General features: G+C 38.7%; 1 protein-coding gene across 2 annotated transcripts; it reads right to left on the reverse strand.

Annotated features, from left to right (window-relative positions):
- Nucleotides 1-14,040: 14,040 nt before the first annotated feature.
- On the reverse strand, nt 14,041-21,193 carry LOC109986245 (SH3 and cysteine-rich domain-containing protein 3). Of its 2 annotated transcripts, none has more exons than XM_065954667.1 (13): nt 20,965-21,193; nt 20,445-20,549; nt 19,986-20,064; nt 18,059-18,215; nt 17,853-17,950; nt 17,673-17,754; nt 16,996-17,093; nt 16,569-16,632; nt 16,259-16,308; nt 15,990-16,093; nt 15,816-15,867; nt 15,087-15,224; nt 14,041-14,439 (listed from the first exon to the last, which is right to left on the reverse strand). In XM_065954667.1, exons 2-13 carry the CDS (start codon nt 20,459-20,461, stop codon nt 14,341-14,343), a joined length of 1,038 nt encoding a protein of 345 aa, XP_065810739.1. In that variant the 5' UTR covers nt 20,462-20,549; nt 20,965-21,193; the 3' UTR covers nt 14,041-14,340. The 2 variants fall into 2 exon arrangements, with proteins under 2 accessions (XP_065810739.1, XP_020492465.1); XM_020636809.2 differs by having other exon boundaries at nt 20,445-20,512; nt 20,965-21,192.
- Nucleotides 21,194-22,544: the final 1,351 nt, after the last annotated feature.

The following is a 22,544-nucleotide window of genomic DNA, read 5'->3' on the forward strand; positions in this document are numbered from 1 at the left end:
TGTGTAAGATTTTGTATGTATGTGTGTATACAACAGGTGTGTGTGTGTGTGTGTGTGTGTGTGTGTAATTGTGCTTTGATATTTTTGTGCATGCGTCCGCAGCCACCTGAGGGTCAACCCACCTGATGCACCCTGATGGCAGCAGAGGAAAGTGCCTGGCCGTTGTTATGGGATAATGGAGGGGGTAACGCTCGTTTCTCTCATTATAGTTCTCTATCTCTGCGGTGTGCCTCTCTCACAAACGTACAGCTTTTATTGACCTCTTTCCTCACACATATACACCTGACTGTACGCTTCCCCTTCCCTCCCTCTCTGAAAGGCTTCACTCACCCCCTTATCGGCCTAAACCAGCTCTGACAGTGCTGGCCCTGCTCACACACACCTTGTCTCAGGGGCACACCACATTATGAAACAATTACTCCCTTAATTGACAGTTAATTAATCTAAAGTCAATTTGACCTTGCCAGCGTAACCTTGAGAATTAGAGCCATGGTAGCTGTGGTGGTTGTGACACTGAGGCGAAAGAAAGCAAGCAAAATAGGGAATCAGGAATATTGCGTCAGCTTATCTCTACTACAGTGGAGACATTTTTTGCAGTATCTGCCTGTACGGCGATAGGGATGTGTTTCTGTGCATGTTTTGGGGCTTGTTTGTGTGGGAAACATAACACCTAATCAGAATTGCCAGATTATTTTGCTGAGTTGATCATTTAGGTGCTAATTACACTTCTCATTTGAACACTCTGCAAAGCTGAGGTTGTCATTTTCTGAGGTAACCATCTTGGCCACAGCATGTGTGAAGTGTGAAGTGTCTTCACGGGTAAAGATGTCGTCATGAGAAAACCGTAGCATTCTTTTTAGAGTCAGACTTTATCATCTCCAAGTTGTTGTTTTTTGCCAGGAGTCTAGCTGCAGAGTTTGGTTACAGCTCTGGTACGGTGGCTGCTAAACAAGGCATTACAATAGTCCAGGCCAAAAGAAAAGAATGTCGGTAATCCTGGGATGGCAGAAAGTTGTTTTATTTTATTTTATTGTTTTTGCTCTTTGTCCAAAGCTAAGTTATTGCAGATAACACTGAGGCTCTTAGTAGAGACCTTAAAATATGGAAAAAAGGAAGGAAGTAACCAGCTTGATATATATAGATGTTTCAATTGAGGAAAGTCAGTGTAACAAGCAGAGTCCGAAATTAAGTTTTTGACTCACCGGCCAAGATGAAAATTTACTGGCCCAGCAACTTTTTACCTGCCAACATAATAAAGTGTTGTTTCAGTATATTTAATTCAATTATGAGGTATTATATTCCGCTGAATCGAATCTCAAATTTATGTCACGGATTGGATGATTTTATCAGATCAGGAAATTGAGAAATCAAACTATTATATTTGCTATTAGTGTCCAGGTCACCCCTGCTACCTTCTTGGAAGTGAAAAGTGGAGCATGCATTTAACATGCACTTTATCTTAAGTGTTTGGATATAACGCAGCGCTGTTTAACACAGTCTGTGTGGAGAAGTTCAGACTACAACAGGCTGTGGGATAACGTTAAGATCGTGAAGTTACTAATTGTTGAAGATGCAGACACGGTGAGAGCAAATGGAGAAAAGTCAAAATGACCGTTTGAACAGATCACGTGTTCCTGACTCCGTCAGAGAGATGGCTCTCCACAGAACTCTTTTTTTAAAGTTGCCTCTGTTGACTCACCGCCGTTTAAGTTACTTTACTGATATCTGTTTATTCATTGTATCATACATAGATTTAAGCCTTTTTTATATATTTTTGTGTCATCCTGGTACATCAGAAACAGTTAACAGAATAACTGAAATCATAAATATGACAAAATAAAGAAAACATTCTAATATATTAGTTCAGTTTTTCTATTATCAATACCATAGAGTAATGTTTATTTTTATAAATTAATGGGAAAAGAAAAAGCTACTGCTGCTGTTTAAAGATTTGTTTTTGTTTTTTTCTCTCCCAAAAATGCTGGAAAAAAATCTGCAAGAATTGTTCAGAACCAGATTCCAGATTCTGAACCATACGTACAAGTGAACTGAGATGTTTTATTGACAAATGATATGACCTCATTGTAACGTATAAAGAAAAATAGAATAAAAAATGAATAAAGTTTGTACTTGTGTAAATGCACCATATAGGTTTACAAGGTTTGAGATATAATATCAAGTAATGAACACTGAGTAACCCGTTTATCAGGTACATCCATATTGCAAAGCAAACTTATAAACAGCTCCTGTATTAAATCTCGTCTCTTTGAAGCTTATTATCTTCTTTAATGTTCTCTTTGCGTCATATAGGTATCTGTAGAGTTCATTTGAATTTGGTTATTAGCGATACTGTTGGTCTGAATGCTACAATATTAAGATTTGTTTCCAAAGAATTCTCTGCCCTTTTCATCTTACATAAGGAAGCAGCATATTAAAAAACTTTTCTCAATATAATGCAATTTAATAACACAACTAACTACAACAAAAATGACCATAGAGCTGAATCATTATCAGACGCTTCAGCAATTACTGGACATTATGAGTTTCACAGAAATTGGATGTTTTCGGCAGGGGGATAATTAAGAAGACCAGTCTGTAAACAATTAATACACAGGTAACAATATTTTTTAAATCTCTGCTTGAATACTTTATGGGGAGCAATGTTATAAATTGAACGGCTTGGATGCTTTGCAATAACACATGACTTCCAGGATTCTGTTTTATGCTAAAGGACCTTGATCTGGAGACTATTGTCACCAAGAATTGGGCCCCATTTAAGTTATCTGTGCAATATCAGGTTTGATGAAAAATGTAATACATATCTGGGCAGTGGTCTCTGCTGGCCATATACAAAAGCAAAGAAGTTGCATGAAATAGCATGAAGAATTTAAATGTCCCTTGATTATGGTTGGTTGCTGATGTATATATCTAACAACACAAGCCTGTCTCTCCCAGGAAAGGGTTCCAGTCGCTTGTGAACATCAAAAGTGAACATTGACTTCTTTTAATCCAGCTGTGTATGTGACATTACTTACGGGCGTACATACTCTAAAAAACATAATTCATGTACTTATTTCATCTCAAATGCCAAACTTAAAACAGAAGTACTGTATTTACCTCAAGTAATAACTTACTTATTTGGTACCTTAACCAAACCACTATCATTTCACAATGTGTGTCTGGTACAGGGTGTATAGATGCTGAGTTGGCTTTTCTAAGTAGAGGTGCTAATTTAGAAAATGCTGAAGTTGATCATATCAGGGGGTAGAAAAGGCTATGGGCTAATTGTATTGTATTTATTGAATAGAGCTTGTAGAAGATTTATTTTTAAGATATTTAATTAATTGGAATATCACAATAATTCCCATTTGCTGGTTTCATTCTCCATAGAATTGACTTAGATGGTTTATCAATACCACAATTTATATTTCTTGCTATCATGACATACTGACATTGCTGCCACAGAAGAGTGTGCAAGCAGCGCTGCAGGCAGTGGACAGCGGCAGGTGCTGAAAAAAAGCACGGTCGCTACAGTTATCACCAGAATCACCTCATATATAATATTTGCTTACAAAAAAGAGCAAGACTTAGCTTAGCAATACATGATAACTTGATGATAGAGAGCAAAGAGAGAGAGAGAGAGAGCTGATACCCTGAATTGACATTGACAATATCCAGATCCCACTTATTACAAGGCTTTGTAAACTATCTGCAAGGATTTCCAAGGAAAACAGCTTTTTATTGTTTTCTTCCGTGCAACACAAAAAAAACTAAAATTTTAAAGTTTCCATGGGCCTTCTTTATCACAAAAGGTTAGACTTGTGTGGGGAGTCTTGTTATCAAGACACAGCAAAACCAAGAGAGTAGAATGACATCTGCATCAGTGAGCAAGAGAGATAGGAGATGCCAGTTTTCTAAGTACTAAGCCTGTCTTTATGTATTCTTCAGCCAAATGTTACAGGTTATTGGAAAACACACTGTCCTGGTGATTCTGCCATGACGGTGCTTTGCTTCAGCACCAGTCGCTGTCTACTGTCTGCAGCGCTGCTCGCACACTGTTCCGTACATTCGGTTTAGGCACCAGTACAGCTGCCATTGTTTCCACTGTGGTTGGCTTATTAATATAGCGTTTATTTATTTTTCAATTACCGCAACAGCCCTACCCTGTCATACAGTTCATCGGTGTATATGAGGGGACAAAGAATGGGGATTTTCTTAAACTTTTTCAATGTATTTATAAATAGGGTTGGTTATCCGCCATCACATAGGTGCAGGGCAATCGTAAACAGCAGAGTATGCCCTCTTACTTGAATGCAGGAAAATCCCTACGTATGCTATTCATGTCAGTTATTCTCCTAAGTTTGTACCCATGTCTCATACAAGGAGTGAGGGGAGGGGGGTAAAAATGGAGGGGAAAAGAAGATATCTATTAACTATTGATTTACTGTAATAAAACCTACATTAATGAAATTAAAAATATTTGATCACATTAAAAGATGGTGACTCAAATGTTAAGGCATGGAAGTTATACAAGCCTGTGTGTGTTCACTGTCCATACCAAACATATAAGTTAGACACTCTTTGTATTGACTATAAACTCAGCATGTACTGTCAAGCAGTTCCAGAGTTTCAATGACAAGGGCTATTGTTTATCCTGCTTCACCCTGCTTTACCTCGTCACAGCTGTCAAATTAAAAGTTCAACATCTTGTCAAGCAACTGAACAGCAGCCAGCAGTCATCAAAACAACATCAGAGCCGACCACAACACCAAGACTCGCATTTATGTTTAGCCTTTTCTTCACAAATGCCTACACATCTTCTGTATCAAAATCTATAGCTTGCTGGATAAATTTGTCTCCACTTTGTGTTGCTTTGACAAGACAGAGCTTCGGCTTCATGGCCGACTGAATTTGTGTGATTAAAGACGACAAGCAAAACCATCTGCTTGTCACATCCATCTGTCATCGCCCAGCATTCGCCATCAGCTGCACATCACTCAAAAACAACAGCAAGTCACGGAGAGAGAGAGAGACAGAAGACAAACCAGAGAGAGGGGGCCAGTAAACTAAAACGCCTGAAAGAGAGAGACAGGTGGGGAGAAAGTGTGTGCGCATGTGGGGTGGTGGGAAGACCTGGAGGTGCAAAAACAAGAATTGGAGGGTGTGAGTGAAAGTAAATGAGGTAGTAAGGGTGAAGAGACAGAGCCCAGGGTGATGGAAAGAGGACGGAATATGGCAATAAAAATGATGAGACAGTGGGTGACTTTTTTTTGCTGCTTTATGCTGCCCATCTCTGAGCCAACCTGTTGACGTTGCCTTGTTGTGGCCTGTGAAGTGTGCTGCCAGCTCCCATCAGCCAAAGATTGAGTGTTACCCATACTATATTGTTTTTTCCCCCTTTGACCACTGTCTTCTAACCAAAAAATAACCAGAGAAAGTATACTGCTCAAACTCATTTTACAAGAATAAATAACAACATAAAAATTGCAAACATATACATTGGCTCTGAGACTTTTTTGTCATTAAGCTTTAAGTGTTCCTTGAAAAAACATAATCCTTTAGCAGATAATTATTTCAATGCTATTTAGTATGGAAGAAAATATTGAGTATGTCCAAATAAAATTATGTCAAATGAAGGCCAGCCAACAAGGTTTTCTCTACTTATCAGACATGCAGTTCTCTGTGCAGTCAAAGACACTGTATGTCATATTGACTGTTCCATAATGTATGTCACTGGCAAGCTCGGAAAATTGCACTTTTTATCTTGGAGGCAACTACTTCATTCAACAATATTTAGATTTTGCATAAATGACTGCTAGAGATGTATGAACAAGATTCTCAAAGTTCAAGGCACAATTGTATTGTCACAAACTGACTGTATCACAATGAACATGGCACTGTAGTTTCTACTTAGTAAATCCCAAATTAGCAACTAAAACATAGTCCACAACAAGGGCACATTTTACTGCAGCTTTAAAAATGTGCTGCAAAATGCAACATCCAAGTAATAACTTACAAACTGTATGTATGACAATTGTTAGATATCAGTAACTGTTTAAAAATACTCTACATTTTGAGTAGAAATGAGGGGTCCCGGTGTCTCGGGCAGGCAGTTATTTCATTTTCTTGGCTTGTTATTTTTTTTAAACTTTGAAGCTATTAAGACGATAATGGCAATAATGTACGAAAAACTAATGGCTGGAATATGATATGTGATAGAACAATATTCTTAAAGAGAGTTTTAATACAGCTTTAATATACTTCAATATTCTCAATAGGGGGAAATACGTATGCAAAAAATTTAGATATGGCTCTGCATTGCTTGGCAAGCTGAATCAAGTCTGTATGGAATAAGGGTAAGCAAATTATCACAAAAAAACACCATTTTTGTCAAGAAGAAATTTTTGAATTTAAGATTTAGTGTACCTCTACTTGCTCTCCATACCTTTCATTGGGATTTCTCTGTTTCAGTCAATCACAACTCCCTCTCGGCACCCTCTTTCTTTTTCTCTCCTTTTAGCTCAACAATGTCCTCTCAGCCTCAGATAAAAACACAGTCAGCAAAGGGGCCTGTGGGAGTTTGTGGGAAAACCAGCCCTCATCTTTCATCTTCCCATCCCAGCCTTCTTCCTGCCCTCTTCCCCCCTCTGGTCCCCCACCTCCTCTGGAGTTTCTGTCTCCTCTTCTGCACCTCCTCCACCCTTTTTCCTCTCTCCTCAAGCCACTTTCTCTCCATCTTTTGCTGTCTCCCTCCCACCAACTATCTCCAGGATTATCGATTTAGCGTAGGCTGTGATTGAGTCTCACTGGGTGTAATGCAGGCCCTAAGGTGTCTTCTGAATGGAGAGCATCATGAGTTATGGACTAACTATAGTCACTCTTCCACAACACCTGAATCAAAGGCAGACACGGCATCCACACACACACACACACACACACACACACACACACACACACACACACACACACACACACACACACACACACACACACACACACACACACACACAGAATGAAACATGTTACCCCAATGCAAACCAACCCTTGTGCACAAAGAACGGACACATGATCAAATGTACTTATATTTGTCAACACACTCGCGAGCGCGATCTGATTCTCTGTCTTGACATAACTTAATCTCAATTTGTGGTATAATCTAAGGGAATGCTTTTTCACATTTGCATGCAGGCACAATGCATCCAGTAATTACCCCTGATATTACAGGTTAACACATTCTCAATAACGCAGGTGTTCAAAAAAATGAAGCTTTACTCACCACTAAAGTCGGAGACTGGGTAACTCTCTGCTGAACCATCTAAAGACTGTGCGTGTAAGCAGTGGTTGGTCCATATTCAGTCAAGAATACCTAAAATGTGAAAAAAGAGGGTTTGAGTATTTTTGCAGGTCCTTAAGATTTGAAGAGAGGAAAGCTGCTCTGCTTACTTCATTAACCTCACAAAGATGCAAGGATGTAGTTAAAATATCTTTATAAGATAAGGACATGTAACACAGAAACAAAGAAAATGCCAACCAGTTACAATCCACACTGGTAATGGTACAGCTGGAAAGATTCACTCAGACTTTTTTATTGCCTCTGTTTTCTTTGACCCCTGACATGTGTTATACTCTGAGTATGTGGTAATTAAAATTGGAAGGAGGTACATACAGGGTTAGCACAATGACAAACATTTATTTGACTAGAGGCTTGTCAGGAAAGAAGTCTTTAGTAAACTGCAGTAACTAGCTTTTTCAGACTGTGCAATTTTTTAATATATATTTTTTGATACTGCAATTCCCTATTTGAAAAAGGAGTGTTTTTATGTTGCGGGAGAGGATAAAGTAGCTTTAATGTCTTATTTTGCAAGTTCATTTTCTCAAGATCTTTTCTCTCATACTTCAGGTTTATTTTATTTTAACTATACTTATTTTCCATTTCATTCCAAATGTAAAAAATATTGTCACTACATTTACTCAGGATAAACTAAAAATGTGAGAAGGAAATAATTTAAACTTAGATTTCTGGTAATAAGTTGTAGTGTGTGAACCATAAACTAATAGATTAAACACCTATAAATAGCCTTATGTATTTTTATAGAGGTGGTTAAACAAATCTAGTATTCACTTCATCTAGAAGTCAATATGTAAATAGAGACCAGTCTGAAAGAGACCATCCACTGTTGACACTGCGCTTATGTCTCTAACAATATGCATCCTTCTTTCTTTCTTTCATTTATAAATGAAAAGAGTTTACCTTCGTCTTCGTCTTTACCCTTTAGTTTAACCGTGGCCGCTTTCACTCACCCAGCCTGTCTCCTCCGCTGCTGGACTCACTGGCCTCCCTTCTGCTGGTGTTAAAAGTTGTTCAAGAACTTTCAAGAAGTTTATGGTGTAAGCTATCTTCCAGTTACCTCAAAAGAAACCTTCCTGTCATGTTACGTACGTTACGTTTAAATAAGGTTCCGCCCCCTAATTTTATCTGACAATATTTTTATTTTAATATTTGCCTATTTTCACTGTAGGCATACTTTACCATATTATTATTTGTTAATATCTTTGTTTTGACGTTTTTGTATTGTAGGCTATAAGGCTAGATAGGCACATAATTTACATGCAGGCTACTATTTTGTAGATCATGGTAACCTCAAGCACTTCTTGGAAATCTAGGGGGGGAGGGTAGGCTGCATCCCACTAATATAAAGTAAGTTTGCTGAGAGCAACCAATGTGTCACTCTAACTTTAACAGTAGGCTATGGTGTGCACTACCAGCCAATGCCATGTCTCCCTTAAGCACAGATGTTTCCTGCAAATTGGTGACTTCAACAGATTTTCTAAATGAATGCTCTCTCACATATTGCATGGTAACTGAGGAGTTTTGAATTTAAATTAGATTTCCTTTTGACTGGATACAGCACTTTGTCGAAGACTTAACGTTGAATCAGAAAATGTTATGATGTGAAAAAGCTTCTCAAGTGGTCAGGCTTGTTTATTTGCACAGCCTGATATCCCAGGATTATTCATGGGACAAAACTCTCGAAGAAAACAGCAACAACAACTGAAAAAACAAAGGAATTCTCAGGAGAGTTAACAGAACAAACATATTTCTTTCAACATGGTGAGATGCAGTAAAATGACAATTACAAAAGAAAACTTATCGTGCTTTTGTAGATTTCTTTAGTGTGGTGCTCTCTCTCTTTTTATCATGTTGTCTTGTATCTGGACCTTGAGTCTGGGATAAAGTTTGAATTTGATTGAACTGAATTGAAATTATTACCAGAACAAACAAGTTTATATGAAAAACTTTGGGTGCAACTCAAAATAAGAGAAAACACTGTCTTATGTGACTTTAATAGGATGTACCTAAAAAGTAGAGTTAAGGGGGGACATGACCTTTTCACACAACATACAAAACTACCTGGGACATCACATATATTATTGATGATAGCCTCGAAGCCTGTAATAGGTCTGCATAATAGATTAAAAGGCATTTATTTTAGCATAAGCTAGACATATTTTTCCAAATGTATGCTGGCTTTTATCCACACATTAACCCTCCCCTCCTCCTCAAGCATCCTTAGTGCCCACACCCCCCAAAAAAGACGCTCATTGTAATTCGGGAATCCTATTAGGATTGGCCCTAGAGTCGGCCTCTGCTTAGCAAATAAATAATGGTAATGATGATGATCCCTCATCTTGTCACCAGGGCTCTCCCCCGGGGGCCCTCGCAGTGCAGGTGGAGGGAGCCTCTCCTGGCCTAATTGGTTCCAACCCTGCAGTCTTCTCTCCAGCCTTTTCTTCATCCCTCACTCTCTCTCTCTCTCTCTCTCTCTCTCTCTCTATGGGCCTTGGGAGTCAGTGGGTAAACTTGTCATTCTCTTTATGTCTGTGCATGTGTCATCTCCATCTTTAATTTATTGCATCACAAGCATGAAATCACACAAACACCACCAACACTCTTCGTCTCTCTTGCTCCCCTTTGCACACACTGATGAATGGACAGATGCGCTGTAAACACAGTCAAGAACATTACTGTACTGTATATACCGACTGACAATATTTAGTTACTGTCTTCCCCTGTGGGCCTACTTTTAGCAGTTGGTGCTTATAAACACATTGAATTGTTAAATGGTGATATCTTACCTGTGTGTCTAACCCCTGACCTGCACTGAACCTACCTCCCACCATCACTAAACAACTACAACTGCCACTTAAACCATTTCCACCCCTTTGTAACACATAATATTGCAAAGTCACTTTGTAAATAAGGGCAATGAAGATTAATAATTGCACAAATCAGATTAGATAATGGAATTTTAGCGCCTCAATGAGAAATGGATGGAAATAAAAGAGGTGTTATTCTACAACAGTTATTAAAAGAATCATGTCAGAGCTTTAATCTAACGCTTCAGAGGTTTTGGCAGGAAATACGAGATTTGATACACACTCACCCTATTACACACACACATGTCACAAAAACAAAGACAGACAGAGAGCAAGAGAGTAAAACATTTCTAAATATAAATCGACTCCCAAAGCTTTGTAAAAAGGCCTAAAATGTTTTGTTGCTTTGAGGACCGCAAGAAGAAGCAGCTTTTGCAGCGTTCATGGAAGAGACTTTCTGAAACATTTCTCCAAAATCAATACAATCTGTGCTGTGCAAAGAGGATCTCTGATATAGTTTTATGTTATTATTCTTCCTCACACATTGCTACATTTCTCGGCGGCTGGAGGAGGGAAGATGGATTTTTCTCTTCGACTGGATGCTAAATGTGTTTCTGAATATGGTGGGTCAATGAGATGATGCAGAGCCTGCACTCTTAAAAGGGGATGCCTTACTTTTACATCAATAAGCGCACGATGACACCTCTTAAATTTGTATTAGCAAACATTGCAGGAAATGACATAAAGCACATTCGTTTCTGTTATGCATGGGAAGTAACAAGCTGAATGTGGCCGAAACCATCTCAGACGGAGGGGGAATGTGGAACTTTGGACTGGAACTGACCACCCTGCTTTATACAAACTATCTGACGACCAGCTATTTTATTTCTCCAATGGATTGTATGGACAGAACCTCACTTGATGAAAATATGGGCTCTGTTTTGATTTATATTAACACATTCAAGCAACTATTTACAGAAACATGATCATTGACATTTTAATTTCAAATAAAAAATGTTTTTATTTGAAGGCCTGTGATTTTTTGGCCGCACAGACTGCACACCAGCCTCACAGCTGTTACTCATTACAAAACACTCACTGGTTTCCTGTGGTGTGTTGAGTTGAGTGCTCAATATCTAGTGCAACAGGGACCTCTGTTGGGTAAAATTATCTTTACATGTTAAACATCTAAGTAAAAACGCAATAGTTATGTCATTTGTTACTTTTTCTCTTGGTTTTACAAATAAGCTTCTGTTTTACATTTATATTATATGAATGAATACTCTTTTATTTCTAGGGGCTTTTGAGAGTAATTGAACACACAATAAATACATGTTGCATTTTGCAGTGCATTTAGTCATACGTTTTTTAAGTATTAATGTATTTTTTTATTTTTTTATTGTGCTATTACGTTTGTGGAAATTCTTTTAAAGGAATCTTTCTGCTGACAGCAGTCAAAACAGTGTTGTGACTGTAACTTATGGAGCTGCTTAAACAGTTATACCTTTAGCCTTTCAAAACCAAGCTAAAGCAGACAATAATGACAATCCAAGCAGCTAGAGTTAATATTGGAATGTGCATAAATAACATGTTTCCCTCCTTTAAGATAAAGTGCCAAGTAGTAAACATACATTTTTTTTAAAAAATCTAGAAAAGTGTAGAATTATTAGTAATTTTTAGAATGCCTGTAATAGACAGAATGATTAATTTGAATGTTCTAAAACAAGTAGGAAGAGAACCTTGGGTTTAGATCTTGTATACAAGATCTGTATACATTAAAAACATAACATGATGAAGCCCAACAGTTGCAGTCACCATTTTGGAAATGTTATCTCAACCAAACTTTTGATCAATCTAGAAAAGCCAAAGTCTCCAGGCCAACATCAACAACTGTCGATCTGTTCACTCAGCCACGCTCCATAAATGACGCTTTTTATGTCCTACGTTTTATCTAAAAAAACTCAATTTATTCAGTGTCTACTAGTTTGGCTTTTGATGTGGTCTGCAGTGAAAATGAAATTCTCCTGAGTTAAACACATTCATTGCCACAGCATCATGCCATCACCCCCCCCCCAACACACACAACCACATGTACACACTCTCTCACACACACACACACACACACACACACACAAAAGATCATCCACCAACAGACGTCCACAAACATTTTGGCAACCCTCCTCCAGCTGGAGTGGCAGGGTCAAAAGGTCAGCAGTGACAACATGGCAGCCGTGATATCTTCCCCACAGTCCCTCAGTCCAGAGCAGCATCAAGCAGAGGCTCTTCCCCAGGAAGAAGTGACCCGTGTCTGAAGGGGTTCTCTGTTGTCCAATCAGACAACTGCTGAAGCCTGCCGGTGCTACCTGCCCAGGCTCAGGGCTCTTTTCTTCTGACAGACAACAGAGGAGGAAATCGCTGTGGCCGGGAAACTCATCATCTGCATCCGAATGTGAGGAGTAAGTGAGATGATGGAATCAGGAGGAATAAGACACAAACAGAAACAGAAATGTTATGACTTTAAGAATTAAATGAAAAGGTATATTTTATTGAAAGGGGAGACGTGTGAAAAAGGAAATATTAGTGATCTATGTCTGTCTGTCTGCATACCATTTTATTTAGGCCTGTATGTCTCTGCGGACCTGCAGATGCCATTCCCTGCATTCCTGATCTCTGAGCTATTCCTTTACATAGCAACCTATTCCTGTGCTGTGACTAATTACGCTGCACTCAGAAAACAACTCTGCCTCCTTTTGAAGTTCTGGAAATGCCTCAGTCTCATTTCGATCCCCTCATTTGTTTCCCCCCCTGATGTGAGGAAATAAAAGCATTTTTCCCCTCACTTTGAATGACACTAATAACTAAGCTATAATAAACCCAGGATCTCTTCACCCTGCATATTCTTCTCTTTGACACTCAAATTACACACATACATAAATAGCATGCCTGTGTAATGAAAGAAACTCAATTCATGAACATATAAGAAAGTGATATCTACATCTTCTTTCATGGGTTTGACTGATGGAAAGACACAAACTCTAGAACATTACATGATTATACTTTGATACAGGGGAAGGTGTGTTATTGCAAATAGGTAACGTGTTATATGAGCCAGTGTAAGAGCTTATTACTTGTTTTTAAAACATTTTTCCGTATGGGCTGGTACCACAATACTCCCCTGAGCTGTTGAACTGACATGCTCCAGTCAAAACACTGGGGTCAACACACCAGATGCTCTCAGATGTTCATATCCATTTTCAATGGATCCAATGCGATCCATGCATTCCTTTTTTTTCTGGGACGTGATCAATGACTTGATGACCAGGTAAAATGCATTATTCCCAAATTCCATTTTGATTGTTTTCACTGAGGCATATGCAAATCACATTTTCCCTCTTAGTCTGTTAACTGTCTGCACAACATTACAACACTAATGTTATCCAACCTACTCAAGTTGAACAGCTGCTAAACAGAACTCATAGTTGTGACTTCTTAAGTGATGCTTCAGAGATATTTTTCCTTGATGGTGACTTTTGCTCCAAATGCCAAACCAAAAGGGTATGGGTGTCATTCTGGACTCCATCCTCTAATTCAAGTCACATATCACACCCATCACATAATCTACTTTCTACCATCTCTAGAAACTTCTAGACTCCAGGCATCATGTAGAGACTCAGTGGCAGACACTCATCCATGCTTTCATAACTTGCTGTATGTATTATAGCAATTGAGTCCTGTTTGGGTACCCAGCAAAGCCCTGGACAGGCTCCGACAAGCAAGTCCAGCAGACTAAAAGCATCCTTCATTACCAACATTAGACAATATCAACAATATAAAATATATGTCACGAAAAAAAACGTCATCATGCAAAGGACAGCTAAACACTTTCATGGAAAACAATGTCAGCATCCTTTTATTTTACAGTCACAGTGATGCTCAGTTTGCAAGATTTGGTGAATCATCTTTTAATCCTGGTATTTACCAAATGTTTCTGCGCACAGAGTAAATTCAATTCAATATATTTTGCACACAGACTTTATAGTCATACGTGTAAAGTTTACAAAAGAAGTCAAAACAATATGAGTTGAAGTAAAATTTCAAATATACAGTAAGCGTGTTCGCTACAGCAGGGAAAGAAGCTGCACCTAAAGCCTGCTAGAGGAGAGAGATGCCTGCTGGTCCTCCTCAGATCTCCTGCAGCAGGTTGGCGGGGAAGAAGCCGAGCTTCCGACCTGTACTGACCTTCAGGTAGCCGTTCACCTCATCCCCCTTCTTCACCACAATCTGAGGACACAAGCCAAAATTATGCCTCCATTAGTCCTGTTTATATTTATGGTTGGGATTAGTAGAGGCTGACTAGACATTCTTATTTATCTAGAAAAGTGCAAAGGTCTCTTAACTAACATTTTTGCCTTTAATGGATAGGACGGCTAAAAAGAGAGAAAAAGTTGGGAGGAGAGAGTGAGGGATGTCATGCAGCGAAGGGCAGAGGTGGGATTTGAACCCAAGGCTCAGCCTCCGTGCATGAGGCACTTGACAAAACCATTAGGCCATCTGCACCCATGATTAATTTAGGGTTTATTCGGTAAAACAATTTATAGAGAATGAATTTCACAGCTGTTCAGAGTGGTTTATGTTGCATGTTATTGTGGACATTTCCTTAACACACTGAGTATGACTAAAACAAAAAAGGTGTGTGTGTTCAAAAGATCAAATTTCCTCACAGCCATAGAAAGATACATACACACAGACATATTTTATGTTCTCAGTCTTTAGTATTAGCTCAGCTGAGTTTGGATGTATAACTAGGATAGAATTAATTTTGTAGTTGTTTGGTTATATAATCATGTGTATCCATCCCTTTAAGAGAGTCTATATCTGTATATCTGTAGTGTGTGCGTGTGTGCGTGTGTGCATGTGTGTGTGTATACCTGGTCTTTCTTCAGAGTGATTTGGCCCATCTCTCTGTTGCCGACAAAGGAGCGAGTCACCTTGTAGACGCTCTCTCCTGCTCTCACTCTGATGATGTAGCTGGCTGGTATGAAGCCTGTTCTCTCTCCGATCTTCCCCTGGTGTGAATAAAAAAAGACGAAAAGCTTTCACAGTGAGTTTCTGCAGCTCCAGCTACTGATCCAGATCTGTTAGAAATGGACATACTGTTCAGCGTGGCTCTGAAACCTGAAGGTCTGACAAAAACAGCTTGACACATGATGCAGAGAAGACAGAACAGTAAACAACAACTGTGGAACATGATGTAAACACGGCCAATGTTTTTCAATTCTGGATCAAAAGATATAAACATGAAATGTGAACCAAATGTCTTCACCAAATCACCATTATGTAATTTCATCTTTGTTATGTACAGTATTAACCCTTGAATGTCCATTGACTTATTAAGGAAATGAGAATTTAAAAAAAGAAAAGACATCTAAAGCAGCCGTGTTGAACCTTCCCCCCAGCTTGGTGTTCTGAAATGACCGACTAATGGAAAAATCTCAGAACAAAATTATGAACAAATCGACTTGTTTTATCCTCAAGCCAGCTGGATGCCTGTTAATTATATATGAAAATCACAATCTCCGCAGAGTTCACCTTGACTAAAAGCCACCTTGCCATCACTGTGAGATGTGTCAATATAAGAAGACATGTGGAGGACTCACCCTCCACCATTCCTCGTTGGAGTCGTCTATCACTGTGATGCGATCACCTGCACTATGAAACAAACAGGACATGAGAATTGTTTTAGGGGAGACTTAAATATCCAAATCATAAATAACTACAGAAAAAAGGTATATTTGATCTTGAATGTCTTCAAAGTGTGCAGAGAGGCTTACTGAACATCCAGATCATCTTTCTCTAAAGCTTTGAAGCGGTACAGAGCCAGGTAGTAATGAGACTGACTGAACACGCCGATCTTCCCCGGCTGAACCTTTTTACTCTGATTAACACAAAAACACAGAGTACCTGTATTCATTAAGAGCGTTTCCTCCACGTAGATCACATTTAAATGTGATCAATGTTGTCAATATCATTAGAAGTGGATCATTTTCAAGGTCTGTCGTTTATTTTTTTCAGTACATTATTTTTCATCATCTCCTCTGACCTTGTCATCAGCAGGAGTCTTGTCTCCTCTTTTGTCTCCCTCTGTGGTCGCTGGCAATCGCACAGTCAATTTATGTATGAAGCAAACAAACAAACAAACAAACAAAAAAAGAGAAAAATAATTACTTTTATATATCATGATCAATGTGCAGTATATTTGCTGGTATTTATGTTGTTATACATATCCATGGAAACGTCAAAATTTAACTTAATAAGATATTGTAAGACATAAAAAGTGAGCAAACATCCGGGTTAATCCAGATGTAAAAGAGGATGCAACATTATTGTATCATTCCCCCTCAAACATTTACCTCCTTCACCTCCTTCATCGTGTTGTTTGGGCTGGGACTCATCGTCCTCCATCATCATCATCATCTGAACAAAGAGGGACAAACTAGAGAGATGCTTTTATATACAACTTACTATGAAATATTTTTAAACTAAATTCTGCTTTTAGAATGAGATTAAACCAGCAAAAAAAATAAGACACAGAAGAAAGAAAAGGTAAGCAAATCAAATTTATTTTACAGTAAATAATGCAAAACTATGAAGGAAAAATACCAAAGAATAATGTAGCTTCTACTTGAGTTGGGTTCAGGGTTTAATAAAGTCTGCACTCTGGCTCAAAAGGATTGAAATAGTTCAACTAGTAGACAAATTACAATGAAGGAATTCACCAATGAATTGAGCTTGTGCACACACAAGTTTAAATTGTTGTCATTGTAGTCTCACACTCACATTCTTCTTGTCCTCAGAGCCTTTTTTACGCTCCTTGTTGGCCATGATCACACCAATACGCAGAGTTTCAAACACAGGGTCAGTGCGGTTTGACTGTGCTGCATGTCAAAAGCCACAAAAAAAAAAGAAAAAAAAAGAGAAAACGTGATTGGGAAGAACTTTGAAGCTTCTGACAATAGGTAGTCAAATCTGATGGGCTTCATTGTAACTGACTAAAAAAACAATACTGATGATTGCTACTATAGGCTATTGTAACTTGTGCTTACCTACACACCTATACACAGAAAAAAAAACTTTTTCCCTTAAGAAGAAACTGTTTATCTTTTTATCTCTTTAATGGGATGTGGGAATAATAAAAATATCACATCTCTCATTAAACATTGTGAAGTCTTGCTAATAGTATTTCATTCAGTTTAAAGTATTTGTTCAGCGAAACTAAAACAAGCAGACTGAAATGTTCAGATTAACCTTTACTAAAATAGAATAGAGGTTTGTAACATACATTATATGCTTTTACACTTTCCCCTGCTTCCCCTACTTTCTCACCTGCTTTCTTTACATCTAGCAGGGGAGAAGTTGTGCATATCAAAGACTATTTACAAGTGAAGCTTCCAGTATCAAGTACATGAATGGTTAATGTGATTTAAGGTAGAATTTCTCCAGAATAGAAAACTTACAAAAAGGCAGCAGCTGTGAGACTGTCGCATTCTGCTGACTGCTGTAGAGAGGAGAACTGTACGCTCTTCTGAATCCTGGAGGCTAAAATAACACGAGAGGAGCATGTCGTTTGAATATCTTACATATATAAATATATCTGCAGCACTTTTTTGAGTTGTATTTCATAACATTCAGCTTACTATTTTGCCAAAGCACTTCTGGAACTCGACGTAGGACTGACACTGATGGTGGATGCTTGTTTTGCAGTTCTTACATCGCAATGCAAACTTATTGTTCACTGGAGAGAAAATAAAGCAAAATGATATCAGGAGTAATGCGTCTAAAGATGCATTAAAGTCGACTTATCATGTCCTCCAGGAAACAGACAGAGACCAAGTAGACGTACACACTATCATGCGCGCACAGACATCACAGAATTTGGGTTTCTTGCAGTAGTGGTCCTTGAACTTGTGAGGTCTGTCATTTACTGGTCTGAAGGGTTCTGCAGGAGGTGCTTCCTCTCTGTCCTCATCCTCGACCTCCTCATCATAGATAAAGTAAACCTGGATACAGGGAAGTAGCATCCAAAAATTAAAACAAGTAAGGATGATTGTACAACCAAAGAATGACTACTGGAAGACATTTAACATGGAACACAATGGACTTTGTCCATTTGGCCGGTTTGTTTTTAGTAAACAAACGAAAGAATAAATTCACCTTGATTTTGTAGTTCTAAAAAAAAACAGGATTGGATCCGACTACAGTTTAATTTTAGTTTTTAAAAACACAATTTTCTCCTTTATTTTATACCAAGTTTGTGGCATTTGGAGCTTCATGAACAACATGACAAGATGCTCTTAAGCTGTTGTAAATAACTATCACATCAAAAAACTTGGTAAGAATGCCAAATTATCAAAGGGTTTAAATCAATTTCTATAAGGTTGAAATGTAAGGTTCCACTTATTGATGACCTAAAATATCGATTACAAAGCTAAGGCTCTATTTTTCCCAGTCCCAGTGTCATGCACTAACCACAGCCTGACAGATTTACATGACGATGTTTCTATTAATACTGATCCACACAACAGTCTGAGTCATATGGAGTCTGTCTGGAACCATGAATGATATCAAACATAACATGTCGTGACAGCTGTCTGTCTCTTAAATCATATTGAGTTTGATTTCTAAATTGCGTTCAGAAAGTAATTCTGCTTGATTCTGTGAGTTTTGTGTGCTTTTTTATGCACACAAAAAACACACATAAACCCATGTTGCCAAGCATGCACAGACACACAAACACACCGGTGGGACTGTCTAAAAGGGCTTAGATCTTAAAATAGACCTCAGTGGAGACCAACAGATTTCCCAACTTAATGTAACAAAGCCTGACACTGAGCTCCTATATATACACCAGTCTAGTCAAACAGAGGCATAGGGATGTCTCTCTCACACACACACACACACACACACACACACACACACACACACACACACACACACACACACACACACACACACACACACACACACACACACACACACACACACACACACACACACACACACACACACACACACACACACACACACACACACACACACACACACACACACACACACACACACACACGCACAGGGACGCCTGACAGACTGAACTGTCTCTGATTCTCGGTCACTTGCAGGATTAGAGGTGTGTTGTGTCAGTCAGGCAGCGTATTAACACTACAATAGAAGATAATCCAGAGGACAGTTCACACACATGACAGCAGCATCACTTTACTGAGTGTCTGAGTGATTCAGCCTTCAGGATTCCTAAAGATTCCCACTGACTCAGTACTTCAGTCCACTGTGGACTTATTTAAACAAACTTTGGTGATTAATAAGTAACGTGAGATCTGTGTTAATGTGATGTCATGCTTAATGAATACAAATGGGATTTGTTAAAGGTCCAGTTTACTCAGTCTCCCAAATTAAAGCATATATTGCTCTACTGGTATAAGACTGATCAGATAGTTTAAGTTTATTGCTTTGCCTGCATGTTTTATCAAATCAATAAAGTGCCATTTTGGACTTAGAAATGTGATACGGGACGTTTAGAATTGTGTGTTGGCCTCGCTTTCTCTTCTATATTGTCTGCTAATATTGATAATTTGGCAATTTGGTAAATTCTGTTTATCATATAATTTCTCTGATAAAACGTTCTACAAGCTGCAGAAAATACTTTTCTGTACTAGTACATATGTACTAAGCAGTCAGGATTATGAATATTTCCCTTTAATCAGTCTCTTGATGTGCATTTAGTACAACATGGTATTGGTTACTGGATGTCTCACCGTGTTGTCCTCCTCTTTCACCACATTATCAGGCAGAGGCGGGTTGTCATGAATATCCACAGAGTCCTTGTCATCCAACCTATCATCACCAGGAAACAAAACGCTCATCAACAAGCAAATGTTTAAATGCTACAGAGCAATAGACTAAAATGTCTCGTCCATATGGTGGCCTGTGCCTGTCTGACATGACATATTTAAGTTTATATTTTTACTTTCTTATATTTCTTTATATTTTACTTAATAGCATTTCATCACATTCAGATTTGTGTTTTCTTTGTTTATTTTTTATACTATTTTTCATTGTTAAAAGGTTCTTCTATTACATCCTGACCACAGTTTACCTTTCCTTAAACATGGAGGACTTTTCCCTCACAGTTGACGGTAATTCATCAATTAGTGATGCAAACATGTTTAGATAAAGTTATTTCTGTCCTGGGCCTGTCTAAGAACTGAACTTACGAGTCATAATGAGCCATGGTTGATGTTTAGTTCCTCCAGATACTCAGATTCTGGTCCAGCAGATGGCACTACAGGACAGAAAACCCATGAGCATCATTTCTGCTGCTGCAAAAGGATTTTTAGAGTGTCAATCAAAAATCCCTGTAAATCTCATGATCGAGCAACTTTTCTGTTTGATTTATAACAATCGATCAATCTATATCAGACACGACCACAAACAACACATTTTAATTCACAGTTATTCTGACCAAGTATTGCTTAAATGCTGTCATGTTCCAAGATACTTTGAACACAGAAGTTTGTTCTGGCAGATCAACTTGATTTAGAAAAGTGAAACAGCCCACTTGGAATAAAATATAAGACAAATGTAGGGTGGTCCCACCTGCTCTGAGTACTGAAATACATGTTAAGGACATTCAGAGAAACACTTACATTTCTTGTAAGTTTAAGTGAGTGGTTACATTTTTTTCAAAGGAAAAGAAACATTCATTATTTTTGATGCCAAAAAGTGTAAACTTACCGTTGACTCCACTTCTTCCAAAAGAGTACTGGTTCCACTGGAGGTGTCTTTGTAGCCTGAAACTTCCTGGAACTCTTTCTTTATTTTTCTACCATTCCTGTTGTCCAGTCCTTTACGTGCTCAACTTTCCTTATGAAGCTCCAACAGGTGGGACATTGGGATGAGTAATGCCAGCAGGCCCACCCGGCCTAGCCCTGCCTCTGTATGTGTGTGGGTGTGCCTGACTGTTTGTGACAGCTGAGCACTTTGTAGGCTGAGGAGCTACAAAGAAAATCAGAATGCTTTACTTACTCTAAAGCAGAATTAAGAATAAGAAAATATACATTATAGTATAGTGAGTATAGATTATTGTCTTCCATGTAAATGTATAGCACAAGTGTTTGTTTGTGCTGTTGGCTATGACAGCAGAGAGCTAAATTGGTTCAATAAATGTATCTGCTCTTCAATGTTCATGTCCTAAAGAAAAGGTGTGTCCCCTGAGCTTTGAGGTGTACAAATGGAAACTTAGCTGCATGTCATTCATCTTCTTCTGTCACTATGTTTTCTATCTAAAAATGACATTTTGTTACGCATAGCTCAGGTCATTTTAACCAAAAACATAGTCTTAATTTGAACTAAATAAATAGATTTGTATATTTTAAATTGATGTGATTGTAGTTTGATATACTGGGAGTTTATTGGTCTGCTACACGTGACATCTGTGTCATGTTTAGTTCAGCTCTTGTAGGGTGATCCATGTCTGCAGTGGACTGTACCCCCCAAAAGTGCTCAATGGAAGTAAAAATAGAAAACCTGGCAACATGCAGGGTCATGGGCGGCCATGGCTCACATTGGTGCGCTTGGGGCGCAAAGATAGGCCCATGTGGTCTGATCCAACAGAGAAGCAGATTGGGATCAAATTGCTAAATATGAAAAAAGTGTGTTCTGATAGACAGGTGTGAGAACACAGAGCATCCCTTTGTTCACATATTGGGCTTTGTACCCACAGCGGTCAGGGTGTCCATGCAGGATGTGGAGGCCCACATGGAGGAGTCTGCCGGGGCAGTTCAAATGGGCAGGGTTGATTTGCAGCCATGCAATCAATGGTTTTACGCATATTCTCCAGTTGCCACTATATGATGTCTACCTGTGGGTCACAAATCTGGTTCTGCTTGGCACGCTTCTGGTGCCTTCTTCCCTCCAGCAGAAGCCTTTTATGGTGGAGGCTGGGTGGATCCTGACCAGGGGGCACACTGGTCTGCGGGCGTCTGTCGTTCTGGCCACTACCCCAAGACGCCATACTTCAATTATGGCAGCTTTTCTATTCCTTCTTCCCTCTGAAAAACACAGTGAATTCTCAGTGAATAAACTGAAGGGTCAGATAAGAGAAACACACATGAACCAATTTAATATCTAAAACAACAACAACATGCAATCATGCTAGTTTCAATAACAGAAACAGCCCTGTTTAAATGATGAAGAGAAATGCAACATCAAACATCATGAAGACAACCCTCAGCCTTATTATCAATAACGTAGGCCTACCTGGTAGTACTGGTGCTCATCACCATTCGAGCTTCACCGGCTCAACCGGCAAACAA

The sequence above is a fragment of the Labrus bergylta genome, chromosome 5 (genome assembly GCF_963930695.1).
Source record: "Labrus bergylta chromosome 5, fLabBer1.1, whole genome shotgun sequence".
NCBI lineage: Eukaryota > Metazoa > Chordata > Actinopteri > Labriformes > Labridae > Labrus > Labrus bergylta.

Coding starts and splice junctions, on each gene's coding strand:
- LOC109986245 (XM_065954667.1), bottom strand. Junction 17,755..17,852: donor AGAAGTGCTTTGGCAAAATA/GTAAGCTGAATG, acceptor GTGTTATTTTAG/CCTCCAGGATTCAGAAGAGC. Junction 16,309..16,568: donor CGATGAAGGAGGTGAAGGAG/GTAAATGTTTGA, acceptor TGCGATTGCCAG/CGACCACAGAGGGAGACAAA.